Here is an 18,283-nt window from a genome sequence, read left to right as displayed (position 1 = left end):
TAAAGTAACTCGAAAAAAGTAAAATAAACTTCTAGTATAGTAAAAAGGTCATGAAAAGAGTCATAGTTTAGCGGATCGAAAAGTTCATAGTATGGTATATCGAAAAAAGTAAAAGTATGATATATCGAAAAAGCCATAAAATAGCATATCTTAAAAATAGTCATAATATACTATGTCAAAAAAAGTAAAAAAAACTCATGGTATAGTATGACGAAAAAAAGTAATGAGATATTCATAGTATAGACTTTCCAAAAAAAACAATCAAAAACATTATTACAGTAGGTCGAAATGACTCAAAAAAAAAGTCTAAATAGTAAAGTATGTCAAAAAATAGGTTATAGGATTATATATATTTTTTTTAAGTTAGAAAAAATGTCGTATGTTAGCAAAAGTCATAGTATAGTATGTAAAAAAACCTATAGTATGTCAAAAGATTTAATAGCAGAGTATGTAGTAAAAGTCATAGTATAGTTTGTCCAAAACAGTCATAGTTTAGTAAGTCCAAAACAGTTGTAAAATAATCATAGAATAGTATATCGAAAAAAGTCATAGAATAATATGTTGAAAAAAGTTTTAAAAAAAAAGTCATAGTATAGTTTCCTCTCCTCCTTTTTAAAATTAGAGTTCATGCCATTTGTCGGTGCATGAGAGGAACTCTGTCCATCCTAACCTTCCATCCTTTAAAACGGCCATTACGAGCAACAAGAGCAGCTTTCACTGCGTTTGCTTTATTTTGGGCAGAAGAAGTGTTACTTTACTACTGCTTGAATGTTTACCCACATTAGAGACACTGTCGTTGGGATTGATAGCATCGTGATAGCCACAATTAATATCAAATTTACCAGAACCTTCATTTTCAGACAACCTCTCTTTTGTGTTGGCAATAAATTCATCATTGAACATCATTTTTGTCTTTAACCATATGTCCCGTCTTACTTTATCCTCCTGTGACATTAAGCCCATTATGGATTCCTGCATACACCATAATTCATCACACAATTCAATGCAACCATCATTTTGAGCAATATTTACCACTCATAGTTTGACAGTCAACATATTGCAACAGATCGATCGGTACAAAGTTTATTGTTCATCCACTTCAGCAACCAACGCATTGGGTCTGCGCCCTCATGTGTGCACACAAACTCAGATGGCCATCGAAAGAGGTGGAAGCTCTACACATACCTCCTTGAGATGAACATTATTTCGTGATTCATGCGTCGAGCTGCCCCACATCTTCCTCCACAACGATGCTCCTCTCTGGTGTAATTCATGTAATCTTAGAAAGTAGAGAGGCGAGTTAATGAGATAAGTCACAAATAGAAAACCCACAGGTCGGCGATGTCATATATGGCGTTTTTTTTCTTCTTTAAAAAGTGGTAACAGTATCTATTATGTAGAGCGTGGAGTATTTAGTTTTAACAATGCATAAGGAGACACATTTTGAAATCTTGAGATCCATAGTTTAATAAAGTTCAAATTTTTATTTTGATACGTCTCTAAAACTTTTATAAAAACGTTTATGTTTGCATTCTTTGCTATATAATAACATGACAACACATTTTGCTTCACTGCATCAGCTTTATTGCTTTTGTACAAAGTTTTTTCAACAATGTGATTGATCACATAGCCCCCTTACACATTAAATGTAATGATGATGATCAAATAATATTGGCTTATATATAATACTTGTATTGACTATGATAGTAAAGTTTTAAATAAATAGACTACTTTCTTTCACTCTGTTTTTTGACTGTAACTTAAACTTGCTGGAAGGTTTATACTATTATACATTAGGCTAATGTATAATGGTTTTAAAGGCTTAATTATAGTAAAGTAATAAATAGAAAACAGTCAAAGGGCCATTTTTCTGCATAATGAATCAATTTATTCTTCTAAAGTTTATTGTACTGACAAAATGTCTGTACTTTAACTTTTGTAAGATTTTGAATGCAGGACGTTTACATTTAATAGAGAGGCCTATTTTTGCTGTATTTTTTAGTACTTCCACCACTGTTGATATAAAAATGTTCAGTTAAAAACTATTGATAGATTAAATGGGATTGTAGGCTTCAATGGAAATCTACAAGCTTATGACTAATATATAGCTCATACATAATGTGGTCTGGGTAAAAATAAATGACATGCTATGGGCTATACCTAAAAGAATTATAATAACAATGTACCAGTAGTTCATATTCTTTATATTTGCATTATATAACCACATTTAAAGAGAAACTCAAATCACAAAAACAAAATTCAGTGCAACAACAAGTAATAGGATCCAGCAAGGGGGAAGTATGGGCACACAAATAAATTAAAAAGTAGATTAAAAAGTAAGAAGAAGAAGAAAAAAAGTAAATGAATCTAAAACAAAATATTAAAATGTTGAGAAATGCTTTTTAATTTGCTTCCTCCGAGAGGGTGTTGTTCAGCCCGGGGGCCTTCATGAAAAAGAGTGATCATCTTTAAATCTAAAACCCAGACAGCCCCACCTGATTTCCTTTATTTGACAAAAGCCTGATAAACAGGAGGGAGAGTTTTTTTATAGTTCTGGCCTGAAGGACAAATAATGGAGAAATACTAAAGCTGAAGGCAATCTTCCAGAGGTGGAGTTGAACCTTTAATCTGCCTGAAATGTTGATTAACTACGAGTAACTACACAGAAACTTACTTTAAAAGAAAAGTGGAGAAAATAAACAATCTGATTTTATATACATAAGTATGTTGACATTCATTAAAATAGTGCAGACTCTGATCAGTTCATATACATATCATTAATACGTTGTTATGGAATTTTAAAGTTTTTATGGTGAAACAAAAACCCGTAAACATACATCAGACTTTGCCATTGATTTTTTATATTTTATTTTGAAAAATGAGCTGTAATAGTTCCATCAAATGATCTTCCTGGTTGGGTCTTTGGAAGCCTCATTAGTTAGTTTTTTATGTAATTTACCAGGAAATCTTACCTTCATACCTGCTTTGAGTGTATTCACATAAGATTCCTGAGAGACTGCTGTGTGTTTTTGAGCATGTCAGGTCTAGACACCGTGGCATGAGCCCTGCCTTACTCACAGGTGAGTCACAGGCTCTGACACACGCCAGTCAGACACACAAACACACACCTGGAGCATCGGAAGTGTATCCACTAAACACAGAACTATTATTTTTCCTTCTCCCTCTATTTCTACAGATTCATGCGACCCCTACCACCGCATAAAATATACCGAAATAAGATCCACAACTGGTTGACAAACAATAAGAAATACTGGACTTCCTCATTGTACTACTGAGTAATTAATGAGCTATTGTAGTCTTGAGATTGTGTTTCATTTAATGTTATAGTAAAGTGCTTTTTTAGATTGTACTATTTAAATAAAGTGTATTTATGTATCTGGCCACATTGTTAAATTAAGAACATTTTGCCCCTAGTGACTAATCTGGGACATTTGAGAAATGGTTGTTTAATACAAGGTAGTGGGCAAAAGTGCTACAGTGAAAATAGTCATTATCTTCAGCTGGTTGCTGGCTGTCAGGTTTAAAAGTAAAATCATTTCTTCGCGTTGCCTTAAAGTCCAGCCCACTGGCCTGTGAGAGCAGACACTGAGCAGGAAGGTAGAATTTTTTACAGGTTAACTACTGACACGTGACTCACCTTCTGGGGAAATCTCCCTGCTGTGACATCACTTCTGCTAACCAATCAGGTTCAGATAAAATGCTGTCCTCAGAAAGACTTACCACCGAGGAGGAAGTGTCTTTCTGTGGAACAGCAGGGGAACTACAGTGTGTGGTGCCAGTATGTGTTCACTACCTCACCAATATTGTGTAGTGTTTTTTTCACTCTGGGCTTGAGTCTGGTGTTATATATATTTAACCATTTAACAAATATATCCTCTCCACATCTGATGGTTCATTTGCATTTTTTAACCATAACTTGAACAATCATTACAAACTCTGAGTGATGGTGGTCGCCAGTTCAAGGTTTAATGAAGTCATGGAACAATGAGTCACTGGTAGAACGTACAACAATTAACTTTGTTATCCGTTCATTGTCATCAGTGTGTCAGCTGTCAGCTGCCTGTGATGTAGTGTTATTGGTGGAGAACAGGTCAGACCCGTCTCTGGCAGTCCTCAGCCACTGCGGCCACGACTAAAAAATGTTTGCAGCAGAGAACGAGTGTTGTTTTCTTTTTAAAATCCTTATTTAACACGGAAGGAACGTTGCCAAAAAACTAATTCTTATCCGTGGCCTGATAAAATAACTGCCTGGAGAGGACGGGTTACTGACAGATATACTGATGCTCATATTACACCATAGTCTGATGAGTGATGATACAAAATGGAAACAAGATACCAATCCCATATCATTCTTGATAAACAGCAGGCTTTTTTTTTTTACATGACAAATTACTCAAATATGTCCAGATGATATGTTTATGGACCAACTGATCTACTGACTTGTCATCTCCACACATATTTGATATGACTTCCATTTTTATAAACATTATTCCAACAAGAAAAAGAGTCAGCAGCTACAGCTGATGCTTAGGTGCAGGTGTAATATTTACAATGGTCACCATCTTAGGTCAGCATATTAGCATGCTAACATTTGCTCATTAGAGTGCCCCAATGCATTGTGCACTGCTAAGTACTGTTTTATAAATGTATCCAAATGAAAGAAGATCGTTCTCTACATAGGGCTTCCTAAGGCAACGATTGGATGGTGAAAGGCTTTAACTGAAGACTGAAAGTAGCTGTATCTGACATTTGTTCAGATTGTACTATCAGAGGTGTTAAACTGGTGACCCAGGCTTTTAGACTGTATAAAGTCAATATATGTGGCTTATCACAGTTTCTGTAGTCTGGAGTAAAGCAAGTGAACTGTTTGAATATTGAATATCCATTGAATACCCATATAAGAAGACAGACGGCTGTAAACATAAACTGATGCAACATCACCTAGCAGTTTCAGCTGCAGCGCTGCTGTCAGGAGGTGGTGTGTGTGTGTGTGTGTGTGTGTGTGTGTTCTCATGTGAGACGCAGATAAGCAGGCGTGGTGTCAGGTTGCTTGTAACATTTGTTTATTCAATCATAAAATGCAACATAGATTTTTATCTTCCACTGCTCTCTCTCTCTCTCTATCAGAGCTCTCCTGCCTTACATCTTTCTGTGCTTCTACTGTTTCATTTATTACCTTTGCATAATTTGTGGCAATGGTTGCATTAATTAAAACATTTACTATCGACATAACATTTGCATTTTAACCATCCTTATGTCCATATCCCTTTGAAATATCATTGTTGTGATATTAAAAGGTGAAAGCATTTTATAGCTAAATGCTGACCATCATTTGAGTCTGAAACAATTGAATGGACCAACTTGTAGCACCAGCAGGACAAATGGACACCACCTTCTCAAGACTATTTTACATATTAACACGATGCTGGCAGAAGATTATTTCCTGTTCTCTACAACAAGAAGGAGGATAACAAACTCTCTTCAAACAAAACCTTCATGGTAACCCGGGTGTTTCCACTGAATACACACACTGTTTGAATCTCAATGCTGTGGCTGATCTATTCATCTGTTTATACCCAGAGCCATTTCTAAAGATAAGTCAATACATATTGTGTTGATTTTCACAATTGCAGTTGATGTTGATCAAAATGATAATAAGTTGTGTGTACCTCCTGTCTCACCAAACCATTAATTGTAGAAAAGATCAAATTAACTCTTCATCTAAGCAAATATTTGTATTTATTTAATATCTATGAATTCAGACACAGGCAGATATAAAAGACTCTGTAGATAAATCACTTAAGAAATTCAAATGTCAGAAAATGAGGTGTATCAAGTTTTTTTTAGATCACTAATCTGTCAGCTTGTTAAATAACAAAAATATAGTATAACAGTGTGTGTGTGTGTGTGTGTGTGTGTGTGTGTGTGTGTGTGTGTGTGTGTGTGTGTGTGTGTGTGTGTGTGTGTGTGTGTGTGTGTGTGTGTGTGTGTGTGTGTGTGTGTGTTGTGTTTTTATGTTCCTATGTGCCTGAGCATGTGTTTATATTTTTCCACGATAATGGTCAGTGTCCTCAACAGGTTCCTTCAGAGGCTGAGGTTTCTCCAGGCTGAACATGAGCGTAGGCTCTCTGCTCATTGGCTCAGGGTGGCCACAGTCATTTGGCGGAGCACTTGATGTTCTTATGAAGGGGTGCGCCACCTCCTGCTGAGGAGGAGGGGTAAGGCAGAACTCCTCTCTCTCCTGCTGCTGCAGGTGTCTAAGGATGACTTTGGACAGGAGGTGAGGGTCGTCCTCGGGCTCGTCTAGAAGAAGAAGAGGAAACGGTCTATGGTCTGTTTCAGCATCATTTTCATTGTCTCATCACTTTTCAAAAGTCCATGTTGATACGGTAATTATGTAATATTTTTGTTAAAAATCCCATGGTGATTTAGTTTCTTACTGCCAGTCCACAGATGAAAAGTTCACAAGAGGCCAGACAGAACTGGACCAAAGCCAGAAAAGTTCTTGGCTGATACTTTGACCTCCATCTTCCTTTTAGTCACACACTTTGCAGCATAATGTGTGAGTGTGTATTAACAAAACCTTTTAAAAAAAAACAGAAACAGAAAAAAGAATCTAAAAATATGCAAACTCTGATTGGCAATCCTTGTGGGGAAGCGGATAAGCTAAAAGCTGAAATCCCACTAAAAGCAGTGTGTTTCACCCTGCCAGGTGTTTATAAAGTTAACCCGCACACACATACACACACATACACACACTCGGCTTGTCTTCCTACCATTAAGCAGGATGAGTTTGTAGCGGTTGCGACACTCCAGTGAGTGCTCCAGTATTTCCTGCAGGGTCCTGTAGAAGAGCAGGACCTGCTGTCTGCGCTCAGGCTCCCCGAAACCAGCGCTGCTCTCCTGGGACATGCTGTACAGAGTCAGCAGAGGCGTTGCATACTCCACCACACACTCATGGGCCTGTTTACACACACACAAACACACACATGCAGACACTGAGAGATGGATACATTACATGGACAAATAATCCTTTAAAAGCCTGTGGAACTCCGGCACCAGGATGGTTTGATTGCCTGGTTTTACATGTAGATGGTGCTGTTACTGTGCCTTTCTAAATCAGATCTCAACTCTTGAGTTCTCAGGTTTGACCAGCAGGTGGAACTCATGTTGTGCTGTGGAAGGGAAACATTACATTACATTACATTACAGTCATTTAGCAGACGCTTTTATCCAAAGCGACTTACAGGAAGTGTATTCAACATAGGTATTCAGCAACATTATGCTGGAGGTGATTTACTGTTCTCTGATGTCTCAGGTTTCTTTTGTATGTTTAAGACAAGAGGACAAATGTCTTATATGTAAAGTTTAGAAAAAATAAACTTCTAATCAATTAAATAAATCAATAAATTCAAAGCTATCAGTCTTAACAGTAAAGCAGTGAGGGTCTAGTAGCTCGGACCATTTTTCTCAACTTTCAAAAGTTACAAAGTCTCTTATTAAAAGTAGAAGTAGGCTACATGTTATTTCATGACAGACCCAGTTGCAGACAGAAATCCATGGGCGTGCATTTGATTTCCGTGAGTGGGTCCAATGTAAACATAATAGGCAGCGCCGGCCCAATCAGCCTCATTATACAATTATAGGCACATCCCCACCATGTATACGTAGCATGCATGTCTGAATATTCTCTTTTTTTAACCTTCAATGTACTGTGACAAAGAATGTTATCTTAGATAAGAGAATGGGAGGTCACTTTTTTAGTACCAGCTGGGTTTACATGTTTACTTATTTCATATTGAACTCTATTGATTCTGAGTGTTAATTGAAGAGTATTCAAACCAGTTAGGTAGGGGACCTGTAAGACATCTGGCCCAGCTGAAAGTTTGTTCCCACAAGTAAAAGTATAAAGTGGCTTAAAATTGAACTTCAAGGAAAACTTCCTTTTGTATATCAATTTTTTGCCTATACGACAAACAGAGAAGTCAAAAACCAAAGCCGTAAACGGAGAAAATCCTTGATGAAACAAAGTGAAATGGAGGCCAGGTTTATGAACAGCAAAACAATATCGAAACATCTGTTCACAAAGTCTCACATAACACCTGCAGCACAATCCAAGTCTTGTTTTATCCAGTCGTATGCTCAGTTCTTGTCAAACATGCATTTTTGCAAAATCGTACTGTTTAAAACTCTTCCTTCTCATACACAGACTCATGAGATGGCAATGGCGGAAGTGTTATAGTAGTAAGATAGTAAGATTTGATATAGTTATGCTGTTCTTAAACCTGGCCTATATTTAGTACAATTCATCAAGGGTTTAGTACGTTTTCAGATTCTCCATTCACCTTGGAGGCACGCGAGAAAAACAAAGTTTTCCTCAAGAATTCAAGTTAACCCTCAGTGAGCAATTTATATACAAATGGTAATTTTGTGGAAGAGGTATTCCTTTAAGCAAAGTGCTATTTACAGTGGACACAAGTCAAACATTCATCATCACTTTATTCAGCTTGTTCTGTGTGATGACTGCAACTGTAAAACACAGCCATAACACCATTCTGGCAGTCATTTCGATATCACTGGTGGCTAATTCTGGTCTCACTTGAAACTCAGACGGCTTTCATGCATCCCAAACTTCCTTTCCGTCGACTAAACTACAGAAGTGGGTCTGAGTACAATCACTATTAGATTTGCCACATCAAACATATTGAATATGGAGCACATTGACGTGCTATCATGAAATATTGAAGAAAATATACAGAAACAGCCCCTTGAGTCTGTCACTTTACTGCGACTCTCTCTCTGTTGCATTTCTGCAGTGCAGCCTTTACAAATCTGATCAAAAGAGAAGATGTCAACACGCTAAGTCTTTCAACTCACACTGGCAATAAGAAGACAGACACTTATTTGAATCGCAGCACACGTAGCTCCGTGGTATTCAAACTGCAGGTTCTCTGATTACCTTATTTAACGTTGACTGAATATTTCTGCTGTGCACCTGAGAGACATTTGTGAATATATTCTGATTATCTGCCTAAAATGTGACGGGTTCCTTCATCAGTTTGCAACTCAATTTAACATCTATAACTTCAAATAATAAAGTTATACAGATTTGAGATACTCTGCTGAACTGTCTGGGGTGTTTCCTTTTCTTTTCATTTTCCCCCAATGCATGATGGGATATTTCTTCAGCCACCTTTGACTCTTAAAACTACAGAGAATGGATGGATGGCATACAGCTATTATTTCAGGCGTGAACGCACTTCAGTGTCATTCTGTAAATATTGTTTTACACCGCACATACCTTCCCATGCTCGTCCAATACTCTGTAGACGCTGTGCTTGTAGACCCGCCCCCGGACGCCTGCCCGGTCTATCTCGTTGTTGGGCAGGTTGTCATAGAAATAGATGTTGTCGTCCTCATCCTCCAGCTTGTGAGAAATGTTGGCGTTGATAGGTATCAGGATGATGAGCTTCCTGGAGCCACGACTCCAGAGGGTCTTATGGGTCTCACGAAATGCTGCGATGGAGTCCTCTAAACCTGAACGGACCCACAAACACAGACACCCACACATTCATTCAGACCTCTAGAATCACTAGGCTGCGGTGCAAGGTGCACTATTATGACCCTATAAACCACAAAGGACAGAGAATACAACTCAAGTATCACCTAAAATGAAGATTTGAGGGTGGTGTAGCATTCATGACATCTCAGGCACAGACAGTATATCCAAATCCATTGAATATATTGTACAAGTACCACTAACTGTGATACAAATGATCGAGTATAATCTGAAATATAAGGAGGTGTGTGTTTTGATGTTACTGACGCGGCAGCACCAGTCGCAGGTAGCCCAGGTAGAAGGACCAGGCCAGGCCGTGGGCCACGTTCATCTTCCTCCCCTCGCAGATGTCGGACACCTCCACCTCCGACGGACCCTGCACACCGACCACAGAAACAGCCAGAAGGATGTCACAACACCTCATGTCTGCTCAGCCTGACAGAAAAAGGGCATCCTTGCAGCCCTGCTGCTCTTTACTATGTGGAACCAGGGCTGGGTAGTAACAGATTACATGGAATCAGGATAACTTAATCAGATTACTAAAAAAAGTAACTATGATCAGCCCACATTACATTTGAAAAAATGTAATATATAATATACAATATAATATAGTTATATTGTCAAGGATTACTTGATTACATTTCTAAATATGTCCTTAAAAATAGGTTCTTATTCAGCATGTCTTTATAAGGGTAATGATTGATGATTCATCATTTATATGTCCAATTCAAAATGTTATAAATTAAATTGTTCCACTGGATATCAAAGTAAAATATTTTTATCAGGTTGCCGGTTTTGTTAGTGGAGACTTCATTTATATTGTTTTGAATTTGTGCCAGTACTGTGGTTGTGAGGTTCATTTTATTAACAAACTGTAAATGCTGAATATGCAAAAATGCATTTCATTTGCATTGAAATGTTTTTGTATGTTTGAAGAGAAAAACAAATTTATGAACTCAAATTTTTGGGGTTGTGTCAATCATTTCCTTTTTTTGTATGCGATGCAATAATGTTTGGTTTTTAAGTAATCCAGAAGTATTAAGATTAGATTTTTTTTTTTTTATGAAATGCTAATATTGCCATGTAATTCGTATTCAGTTACTGACTATACTTCAAAGTAATCTGACCCAACCCTGGGTGTTTAATTGTTATAATTATAATTGTTAGATATAATTCAACATGACAGGGACAGCTATACCCAAACTTGAGCTGGATTTTAATTTATAGTGCCGGTAGTTTATAATGAGTCTGAAGGAACAGTGAGCTTTGTTCAGAATTACACAGCAATTATTTGAGGACAGTGTTATGGTCATTCTTGCCGATGAAGACATATTTGGAGCCTATTTTTACTCCAGAAATGCCACATCAATTACAATCAACTGACGCTTCAGGAAGCTTAGGGACTTTTCTGTCTGAAGTGTAGTGCTTTAATGCTATTTTTCACTTCTACCATGACACTCTGAGCTGTAACAATACAATTAGCTCTCAAGTGATTATCCTTTTAATACATTAATCAGGATTGTGAATAGAGAGAGAGAATCCCTCTACACTGTCTTTCTAGTTGTCCAGGACTTTTACTTGTAAAGACATTGTAAAGTATAGAGTTCTCTTTTACAGTAGATTTACAGTGTACTTTTTTCACTATCTAGTATCAAGTGACTAGTAGACTTGTTTCACCTGGCAACAGGCGAGTAAGCTTAAGGCGTTGTTAGCATTGATGTATAGAGAGAACTTGACAAGGTAATTAAATCAGATTTTTTTCAAATGCAATCTGGGTTGATGATAGTTTCGTATTTTTTGTAATCTGATTGACATGTAATCCATTACTACCCAACCCTGGTTGAAACTTGCTTTCGAAGGGCTGTATTGAGTGTGTGGTAGAGGTGTTCGGTACATGTATGAACAAATCTTTAACACCAGATCTTTAAATTGAGTACTGAACTGTGTCACCGATAGGATCAGTAGCTGGAGTACTTTACTTCCCCAGCAAAAGCCTATTGAAAGACAATAAAAGACAGATAAACTATCATAACGTGATAACTGCTGAAAATAGTTGGCTGCTTAGCTATAACACTTATAAACAGTGCCTGTATATTTGGTCTGTTTTTTTACTGAACTGAACTTAAAAACTGTCAGCAACAAACAGGACTAAGCTTAGAGGGGAAAAAACATTATCACTGTCTACAACTCTTTGAACTGAACTGCACAAGGAAACTGGAGTCAGTCAAGTGATTGGTAATCTCCACCTCTGGTGTGTGGGTGCAGGTAAACATTTAAAAGGATCTTTAGGATACCCACTGCAGGGCCTGATGATAGGTCAAATCATCATTAAACATGAACACTGGGCTTCCGTAGGGACCCAACTTGTGTATGGATAAATGACTTGATAGTGAAGCTAAGTATGTGTGTGACATCTGAGACAAGGTGTTGTACAAACGCTGGTCTCTTATTTCTGATTGTGTGCGACTCTGCTAAATTAGTAATATAGACTATTTTTTTAAAACATTGTCCTCAAATTGGTTTCTAGGTGTTGCTAAAGTATAAACAAGCTTAAGATGCCCCGGATGTCCACTCCTTCTAGCTCAATTTTACCTAAGCTTTCACATAGCCCTCTACTTCAAGGGATAATTAGAGTTACATTATGAGATGTCTACATGCTAATTCAAAGGGCTCAAAATGGGTTTTTGTATGCTGTAGCTTGTTCGCTGCAAGTTACTTTACTATGAATTACCAAAACATGCTGTTGTCTTTTAGATCTTCCAGTGGAGTGGAAGAGAAAGACCCCAGATAAACAAAGACAATAATGTTTGTGTTTCTGGTGGACCTCACCAGGACTCCCAGGCTTTTGAACAGAGCGTAAAGGACCGAGGTCAGGATGAGGAGTTTCCAGCATAGGCCTTTGTGTGGCAGAGGATCTCCGGCCAGGTAGAGCAGGAGGCCCGCCAGCGCCGCAGCCAGCAGGGTCTTTCCCCCCAAACCACAGGCTGGCAGCACGTGGCTCAGCAGCCTCCGGCCTCCATACCTGGTAAACACAGAGAGGTTATTGTTGACCCGATTACTGAGTCTCAGTTTGGCATTTTAAAACCAGTGAAACATTTCATTAACATAGAGAGGTTGAAAGGATTTATTAAAACTTGCTGTTACTGAGATCAATGTCAAGATAGGTAGTGTACAGTGGGTTTTCAAACGTTTTTCAGCAAAAACAGCTGCATATTGTGGCTGCATACATAGAGCTAGGGGGTAACTTCAGTCAGAAGATGATTCTCTGTGGGTTAGTTATGAGGGACAACTTTTACATTCCATTATTGGATGCACAGCAACTGGATTCTGGCAATATCACAAGAGAATGTAAAGATCTGGAGTCCCATATCATATGAAAATCCACCTTGTCCCATCAAGTAATGCGTTAGTGTTCTGTAAGCCAGAGGGCTTTGGAAGGAGTGTGTTTGACAGATGGTTCCTCAAATAACATGCAAAGTATTTTTTTAAAGTGCCTGCCCTTTTCCAAACAGTTTCCAATGCATGTCAGGTTAACTTGATGCAATGTTAAAGGTTTATTATACGAGATTTGGAGCATTTCTATTGTTTCTCAATGGCTAACAACATGCTCTACCATTTTTTCTTCTAAATCTTAATAAAAACACACTTAAACACGCACAATGCTCTTACCTCGTATTTGAATGGTTAAGCATCTCCTCTGCCAGCAGACAGAGCCCGTGCAGCAGAGGGCCGAGGGTCAGGATGAGGATTACCATGGCAACCCATCCAAACAACCTTTCAGGAGACAGAAACACAACGCTTCCTATCGTTATGGCAGCCAGCGCCGCAGCAGCCACCGTGGGCAAAGTCCCTCGAGGTCGAGGGATGAGAGCGTCCTGGTCTTTGAGGCGAAGCATCTGTGAGGGGGAATGTCACCCAGTTACAGGGATCGCTTTTCATAAAACCAGAGGTATCTACCTGTCCGTGCAAAGGGCCAGTTCACCCAGAAAACTGTTCAATGAAGTCTAAACTATGTTGTAGTTATGTGATAAAATAAAGCTGTGTTTAATAAGATAAGATAAGATAAGATAAGATAAAATAAGATAATCCTTTATTAGTCCCGCAGCGGGAAATTTGCAGGCTTACAGCAGCATAGAGTAAAGTGCACACAAGAGACATAGTAAAAGAAAGACAAGATAAAAATAACAAATGAAAATAAAAAAAACAAGTATTATAAATAAGCAATAAGAAACAGTAGAAAAACAACAATAACTGAAATATTATATTTACAGACAGAAAAACTGTTATTGTATTGCACAGGTTTTTATTGTCATGTTTTTATTCCTGGGAGCAGAGTTGGTTGTGCAACCTGACAGCAGTCACTACCTAATTTCCAGGAATTCCCCCCCCATCTCTTAATAGACACACATGCTGTGATAATGCCGGGGTGTAGCCAGATTAGTCTATACATTCCACAAAGGTTCAGTGTACTTAAGCGATAAGTGATTCTACCTTTAATGGCTTCCCAACTTGGAAACAAACCATCCGGAGTCTGAAAGCCTGTATTTATACATATGGATATACATGTGTATACATTATGTTGCTCTCTCTGAGTGTTTGTTTAATTATCCTATCTGTGTGGATGATGTGCTTAAGAGTAGCCTGACCTCTTCTCAGGTAATGTGGTGGAGGGGAGGTCGTGTTTGGCAACACCTGGAATCTGCTTGACATCCTCCTGGATCCATCTTTCCATATATATTCACACTATTTGTATCAATTTTGTCATATGGATTGTCTATATTGTAATTTTATTATGTTGGTCTATTCTGTACACACAACATATATTACATGACTGTTCGTCCTGAGATAGTGATCCCTTCTCTGTTACTACATGTTTTACCTGCTAAGGGGATAAGTTATGGAAGCGTTTCCTTATCCAATGAAAGGGTCGTATGCTGTAGGTACATTTTTTAAATTGGGCTATATTTACTTGACGATTTTAGAAGATGTAATACCTGTCACCTGATAAGGATGTATAAAAAATAACTTTATCAAAGACACATTTTGACTTTATTAAAAAAAGGCAATTTACCTATGCTTATATTTTTTGGGGGAACAATTTGTCCAAACGCTGTATTAACCTGTGTGTTCTCTGTCTATCAATAGTCACATCTTACAAGTAACGCTCCCAAATAATTAAATCCATTCAAAGTGCATTCCAGGATAACCACAACTGTCTAATCTAGCAGGGAGCCAGTTGGTCTAACTTCATCCAAAGTGCGCTTTAAAACTAGGAGAGAAAAGTAATGAATGAAGGGACTCACCATGGTGTGTTAGCTGTGATCCGGATAAGATATAGCTCCTTTGTCTTCTGTTCTCCTTCTGCCTATCTCTCCCCACCCCTTTAGTCATCAACCGACACTTTCACTTTCGATTGAAGTAAAATTGACCCTCTGCCAGAAATCAAATTACGAAAAGAGTGGGAGAGGCAGAGATTACAGGAAATGTTCTCGAAAGAGGAATCTCTCATTAATAATTTTTCTGTAGTGAAAACAGATTAACTTGTCGATTCTTTCACAGTAGAATAGATGCAGATACACTAACTAACATGATCTATTTAACTTTTTATCCATTAACTAATATTACTTTTAGCAATTTAACCATTTGGCCTTAACTTCAATCCAGATGGTTTTTAGCTAATCATTTCAACAGTTCATCTATTTACTTCTTTTAGATAATTTGAACTGTTTTGACATCAAGTTCATTCTTTAGCAAGCTAACTGTAAGCAAGTTAAGTGTTTCAACTTCTCTAAGCACTTTTGCTAACTAGGTTAACATCAGTTTTGATGCACTCTCAGCTGCAACATATGACGTTTATAACTCCCTAATTGAAATTTCTATTTTTCCACTAAATTAAGCCATTCCACAAGCTTTCCACGTACACCATTGCAACAGCAGAAGTCCTCCCCTATGTACTTGTATCCCTGGTCGACCTCTAGGCAGGGCCATGACGTTAGCACACTGAGGAGACCCCTTCTTTTATACAGTCTATGGAGGACACAGAGGTCAAGTCCTAAGCCCTCTGGCCATGTGAGACTACGTCCTTCTTATTATTTTGGCTGGCAAAAAAAGACATAAACAGTAGCTTACATTATACTATTACACACATATGACCTGACTGTTTTTTTTAAGTTATTTGTACATTTTTAGACAAAAAGAGACAAAAGAGAGACATAAATCTAATATGTTCAAATAACATTAGATGAATCTTGTATTCTTCACCAGCATTTGCATATACCTTTAGGGAGATACAATTTACAGAAAATATAAATAACTCTGTCAAATGTGAACTTTGGTGATTTATTTTTTTTAATTCTTTTTTACAGATTTTTGTTGATATTTAATCAAAAATGTGTTTAAAATAACCCTACCTTCCGCTACGCTACAGTGACACCTTTAATTCACTCATCCAACCATTTAGTTCCCCTATCACGCCCTGTACGGAAGTATTTATTCAGTTAGTCATCCATAAATGTTGCACAACGTGGCCCAGTTTCATTTCATGGAAGCTACATAATTAAAGAGAAAATGTCTCCATCTCACCACTGGCTCTTCCAGCAATGGCTATAAAAGCTTTTAAATAAGATAAGATAAGATAAGATAATCCTTTATTAGTCCCGCAGCGGGGACATTTATATATCAAGTCAAACCAAAAACAGATGCAGTCTCTACGTCAGTGTCAGTTCTCATTATCAGAGTGGTTCTTTTGTATCATAATTTGCGGGTGTGTGTGTCCGTGCACAGTGTTTACGAAATAAAGGCTCGGTATGCATACCAAAGGTTCATGCATATTTTATTCAAGAGTAAAAAAGTGGATCGTCCCATGGGGCATGCTTACAGTGTTAGTGACTGGGGAGTCAAAACAGAGAGAGAGAGAGAGAGAGAGAGAGGGGAGAAAGAGAGAGAGAGAGACAGAGTGAGAGAAGGAGAGAGAGATTGAGAAAGAAAGTTAGAACCGTGGCACAATTTCTATGGCACAGGGTCTCCCAGGGGGTTCACCTCTCCCAAAGAAGCACAACAAGATCAACCAAGGAGCAACGCAACATGAAGAGCAACCAGCAGAGAGAGAGAGAGAGAGAGAGAGCTTAAATATTAAGAATAATGTCAATAATAAATAGAATCATAATAATCATAGAATCATAAATATCATCAAATAACAAGAGGAATCATCAAGAACTATGATCAGAGAGAGTACACTTTTTTTTCCTTTAAATTGTGACGGCAACACACCGGCTCTTCTGTTAAAATGTGTCTTGCTGCTTTTTGCTGCAAACAGCACAAATTTTAACCATGCAATCATGCTTTTGGCTGCCTGAATGCCTGTGCCTCTGTGTATAGTATGGTCATTCATCAATGCGAGTTTAATATTTATTTATCGGTATTCATATTTATCGTTAAAAACAACTCCTGTACACCGACGAAGAAGAGAGGAGAGAACGTGGACTTGACACTTTGAATAGAACCGTACTGTCATTCTGTACAGCGTCGAAAGAAACCGGATACACAGGTTGTGAAAAAGAAAAACATGAAAAAAACAAGAATATATAACACAAAATGATTTACAAAAAATAAGTTAAATTAACATTATGTACAAAATAATGTATTCATTATTCCTCTGTTCATTTATATTAGCCAGAAAAACAAAAACAAAATAAATCCTACCATAGTGAAACACAGAGCACAAATATAATCTTCACATTATTATCAAAGAACTTAACTCTGCATGCACTGATGCGTTAATATAAATGCTTTACAAAGACCTTTTCTTCTGACTTCTTGTTGTTGTTGTTGTTGTTGTGGCTGCTGCCTTAACAAGAAGAATCTGTTTCCTCTGTGGAATATGATTTCCTGCTTTTCAGGCCAGAGATTTACAGCTGTCACTGCTGTTTGGTAGCAGACAGCAACACGGGAATAAAAGGAGGATGTAGAAAGAGAATGAATGGAGTATGACTTCACATTTCAACTCCCCCTGGCATCCTCTCATCGTACGTCCGCTATACTGCATCTTGCATCTTGTCACCATATGCATCACATGTGCAATAAAACCTCTGTATGTCACCTATTTACAGGTCGGGATGAACACTCATTTTGAATATAATCCGGGCCCAGTTTCAAGCCTTTTCCCAGAGCTAGCTGGCCTGGGACCAGAGGTTGTTTTTCTGGGGCTTGGCGGGGGGAAGACCTCCACTTGACTTGCAGAGGATGGGTACAGTGTAGTGCTACAAAAGCAAACGGGAATCTCCTCTTGAGAAGAAGAGGACAGCGAGGGCTCAGATTAGACTGCAGCTGAGAATATCTCCATCTCTCAGCAACAGATACCACACTGCACATCAGATAAAAAATTCTTGCTGTTGCCTGGCTGATGGCGAGATCAGCATTTTCCAATACAACCGCATTGACATTGACATGGTTTAAGTATGTGCGCACACACACACACAGGCAGGCATATCTGCAACTCTATAAAATCAACCTATCGCAGGTTTGGTTCCACTTCCTGTTTACATGTCTTTAATGCCACCCCTGATTGCCACCCTCACCCCTGCCCCCCGTGCAAACACTCGACCCCGCCCGACACAACACACACCACCGACACAGCCACGTCATGCTGACACTGTCAACCCACTGGTGATCCCCAACATACACGGTGAGCAGCAGCTCCTCCTG

At 38.2% G+C, this 18,283-nt stretch overlaps 1 protein-coding gene across 1 annotated transcript; it reads right to left on the bottom strand.

The window, feature by feature from the left end:
- Nucleotides 1-6,032: 6,032 nt before the first annotated feature.
- On the bottom strand, nt 6,033-14,956 carry sting1 (stimulator of interferon response cGAMP interactor 1). The gene is made up of 7 exons (XM_054597002.1): nt 14,884-14,956; nt 13,250-13,476; nt 12,410-12,602; nt 9,848-9,956; nt 9,323-9,558; nt 6,798-6,984; nt 6,033-6,324 (listed from the first exon to the last, which is right to left on the bottom strand). The coding sequence occupies exons 1-7, from the start codon at nt 14,884-14,886 to the stop codon at nt 6,062-6,064; spliced, it is 1,218 nt and encodes a 405-aa protein (XP_054452977.1). The 5' UTR covers nt 14,887-14,956; the 3' UTR covers nt 6,033-6,061.
- Between the last annotated feature and the right edge of the window lie 3,327 nt (nt 14,957-18,283).

The sequence above is a fragment of the Anoplopoma fimbria genome, chromosome 4, assembly GCF_027596085.1.
Source record: "Anoplopoma fimbria isolate UVic2021 breed Golden Eagle Sablefish chromosome 4, Afim_UVic_2022, whole genome shotgun sequence".
NCBI lineage: Eukaryota > Metazoa > Chordata > Actinopteri > Perciformes > Anoplopomatidae > Anoplopoma > Anoplopoma fimbria.
Note: the sequence above shows the minus strand (reverse complement) of the source record. Positions and strands in the feature narration are given on the sequence as shown.

Coding starts and splice junctions, on each gene's coding strand:
- sting1 (XM_054597002.1), bottom strand. Junction 9,957..12,409: donor TCAAAAGCCTGGGAGTCCTG/GTGAGGTCCACC, acceptor GTCGGTGTGCAG/GGTCCGTCGGAGGTGGAGGT. Junction 6,985..9,322: donor TATTGGACGAGCATGGGAAG/GTATGTGCGGTG, acceptor GTGTGTAAACAG/GCCCATGAGTGTGTGGTGGA.